Genomic DNA, 3,920 nt, shown 5'->3' on the forward strand with positions numbered 1-3,920 from the left:
TGGGTGAATATCAATCGACTTGAATTTAAATATTTTATTTTAAATAATATTTTTTATTTTAATAAAAATAAATTAGCATATTTATTTCAAAATTAATATATAATTGAATTTAAATATTTACTAATATGTATTTAAATTAGGATATAATTTAAAAGTTAATTCGATAGTATTCAAAAGAAATTTAAAAGTATGTACCAAAAATATTAATTTTAAAATTAAATATATATATTTTTTATGATTTTGGGGTGAAAAATGTCTGGTAGAAAAGTAAAAATATAAATAAATCATAAAAAGGGTAATTTTATCTCAAGCATAAATTTTAACTTTCTCTAGAGAAAGTTACTTTCCCACGATTATTTTAAATAACCAAATTCCCATGATAGAGAGAAAGTAATTGTAAAAAAAAAGTTATATTATTAAAAATTGTCTATTTTACAATTCATGTTTGAGAGTCGGGGTTGCCCTTCCCAACAATGTTGTCTCCAAAGTTCAAACCTAGATCCCCTCCTTAGAAATGTAATGTGCCTTACTATTACATCCAATCATTTGTTGGTAAAAAAATTATATTTTTTAGCATAACAAAAGTGAAGATTTTTTTCCAACTAATTAATTTTTTTCAAAGAAGCGGTCATTTTCTATCATACTAGATGTCTCGAAATTCCATGAGAGGCAAATCACCTCTCATAAATGTTAACATTGCTTTTTGTAGGCATCTCTTAACCAATAATAAATACACAGGTATCTAAATTTATTTCGTGTGCTGTGGACTGAGTGGCGTCATTCTTTTACCTAACTCGTTTTATTAACTTTTAGATTCTATACTAAAACAGCCTACTAAATGAAATTATATTTAGTTCAATATAGGGAAAGAATTGTTAAAATGAGTGAAAAATAATTTGACAGATCAGATTTCAACTTTTAAATCTGTTTAGAGAGATATCAATTGTTGTTCTGATTATAAATTCATTTCGCCGACTGTGTCATTGAAATAGAGTGTAAAGAGTGATTAATCTTGACAAAGCATCGGAAACTCCGGAATCAGATTTCGCTTATCTCAGATGAACCCAAGGTAATTTCTGATATTTCTTCAATATTATGTGCTTCAATTATTTGGATTTATAAAATAACTAAGATTTTGTTATGTTATATTAATTAAAATATTAAAATTTTCATTTGTTAAAACCATTTTCCTTTGATTAATTGTTCAAAATTTTAGTGGAAAATCCCTCATTCAACACTTAAATAAATGCTTCGACTTCTTATTTTCTATCTACATATTTCCCCTTTTTTCCTTCATTCAAATTTATTGTTTTTCTTATTTGTAAAGAGCAATTGAGACAACTATTTGATAATCCATTATTATGACAACATGAGAAACACATTTAATGATGAATTGATTATTAAGTTGTAATATTTAGGGGTTTTTTTAGTGATTTAGAAAGATCTAATATATGTTGAAAATTCCTTTTACCATATTGTAAGAATTTATGATGCATGTAATTCTTTTCCTAGATATATAATAACCCATTTTTATTTTATTTTATTTAACAAGAAACGATTAAAAAACCCATGAAAAAAAATCCATATAAAAATTGTTTTTCATAAAATTGAAAAAAAAATTAATGTAAAAAGATGTGGAGTTTTTATTGATTATTTGTAAAATAGATATTATTTTATTAATAATTGGTGGAAATTGTAAAATTTTGTATTATTTAATTGATCTCACATTGATTTTTTTTATGTAGTTATATTGATTGATATAATCTTTTTAGGTGAAGTTTATGTATGTGAATTGTCCTTTGCCCAAACTAATTCCCTTCTCTTTCTCTCATCTTTTACACGTTTTAGCTTTCTTGCATGCTTGTGACATATCTTCGATGAGTGAGTTTCGGTTCTTTATTTACATAGAACCAGCAATTTGGTACCTTCTTCAGCATTGTATGTCTTCGTTTTAATTTTAGGACACATTTAAATAAATAAAGAAGGAAACCCTTTTCTTTGCTCAATATGTAAATACATCAAAATCCATACTTGGGTTTTCTTTCAAATTCTTGTTGGTTTGACAAAAATTTCAATGTTTTTATTGCTTTTTGTTTTTTTTTAAATAAAAAGCAATTGTATTAGGGTTTTTCTTTTTGAATTTTCTTTTCTAGGTTATCAAATATGTTCACTGAAGAAGAGTTGAAAGACATTGAGGGATTGAAAAGAGGGTCGGACTTCATTGAGGTTAAGTGCGGATGTACCAGCAGAAAATATGGTGATACCATTGGGAAGCTTAGGGTTTTCACCAATGGTCAATTTCTGATATCTTGCGAATGCACTCCATATTGTGAGGAAGGTAATTCATTTTTTGTATCAATGCAATTGTTTTAGCTTAATTTTGTTTGTAACTTCAACTTCATATTTGGCTTTTCAATTCTTTGATGAACTTCAATTTCACCTTATATACATTGAACTAATCATTGGTTTTCCATTTCTGAAATTTCTTGGAATCATATATGTAGTTGTCAAATCAAGTTGAACATCAAACAGTCAATAAAAAAGCTTCAAGCTATTGTTTGTTCTTCTTTGATTTTAATTATATGCATTTAAGAGTCTCCCATTAGCATACACAGTGATTTGCATTGGCTGTTAATTGATTTTAATATCCTGGTTTGATCCAAGATCATCAATGTTGAAACTCTATCTATGTTGATAAGGATAGAATAGCATTAAAGCCGAGTTTAATTAAGTTGGTTCATGTCATCTTCGAGCTCAAATCTTGTTTTGTTGACATTGTTTTGGTGAATTCTTTGATAACCAGAGAAATTGACACCTTATGATTTCGAAAAACATTCTGGGAAAGAAGGAACTAGGAAATGGAAGAACCATATTTGGGTGGTCATGAAAAATAAGAAGGTTCCTTTATGGAGGACTGTTCTTCTGAAATACTACAAACATGCATCAAATGGAGCCAATGAGCTAACAAGCACGCGAGCCAAGCGCCTTTTCCATCGTGACGAGTTTGTCCGTTGTTCGAGGTGCAAGAAAGAACGTCGATTTCGACTCCGGACCGACGAGGAATGCCGGAGGTTCCATGATGCTGCGAAGGCAAGAAAGTGGAAGTGTGCTAACTGGCCATATGACAAGTAAGTTTCAACATAGCGTACTCGGTTTCGAGCTTGATAAAAATCCTAATCGGCTGTTTTGTTTTGTTTTTCGATTTCAGAATCGCCTGCAAAGTTGATGAAGAACGAGCAAGCAGGAAGAGTTGCAGAGGCTGCCCTCGATCTCCATCGTGCAAAGGCTGCACTACTTGTGTGTGTTTCGGGTGCTTCAAGTGCCGATTTCTCGATTGCAAGTGTCGCACTTGCGTCGATTTCGTCCAAAATGCCGAGCCTTGAGCTGTAACAAGGCATCCAACATCGGTCCTTTCTAAGTTTCGATGTTCTGACTATCATTTCCCAACTGGAAAACTGTTCCAATGTTTGTTGTAGGATTGTTATAACTTTATTATGTTTGGTTTGCTTTAGAATAATATCTTAGCTGAAAACTGAAGACTAAGGTTGGAACTTTCAGTCCAACACAACTTTACAAACAGTTTAAAATGAACTAGTTTCTTTTATTACAGCTTGTTTCCTCATGTTGTTTAATGTTTTGTTTTACATATTTCTTTGCTTAGAATCCATGGTACAGATTTATTTCCGATTGCATCATATTTATGCAGTGAAATGCATATTGGTTTTAGATATTTCTTTACTTAGAATCCATGGTACAGAACAAAAATCGAAATATTAATTATCTCGATGAAAATCCATCTTTAAGTTGCAAAGAATGTAGTGTTGTGGCTACGTTTGGTTACACCATCATACAATTAGAACAACTTGTGTTTGATGTCATCTGTTATTGATGAAAAGATTAATCAGGAGTTGGTTCATCTG

At 30.2% G+C, this 3,920-nt stretch overlaps 1 protein-coding gene across 1 annotated transcript; it reads left to right on the forward strand.

Annotated features, from left to right (window-relative positions):
- The first annotated feature begins 857 nt into the window (after positions 1–857).
- LOC121227878 (protein ULTRAPETALA 2) lies at positions 858–3,604 on the forward strand. Its single transcript, XM_041110793.1, has 4 exons — positions 858–1,069; positions 2,154–2,338; positions 2,804–3,128; positions 3,209–3,604. Exons 1-4 carry the CDS (start codon positions 1,059–1,061, stop codon positions 3,381–3,383), a joined length of 696 nt encoding a protein of 231 aa, XP_040966727.1. The 5' UTR covers positions 858–1,058; the 3' UTR covers positions 3,384–3,604.
- The last annotated feature ends 316 nt before the right edge of the window (positions 3,605–3,920 follow it).

Source organism: Gossypium hirsutum, chromosome A04, assembly GCF_007990345.1.
Source record: "Gossypium hirsutum isolate 1008001.06 chromosome A04, Gossypium_hirsutum_v2.1, whole genome shotgun sequence".
Lineage (NCBI taxonomy): Eukaryota > Viridiplantae > Streptophyta > Magnoliopsida > Malvales > Malvaceae > Gossypium > Gossypium hirsutum.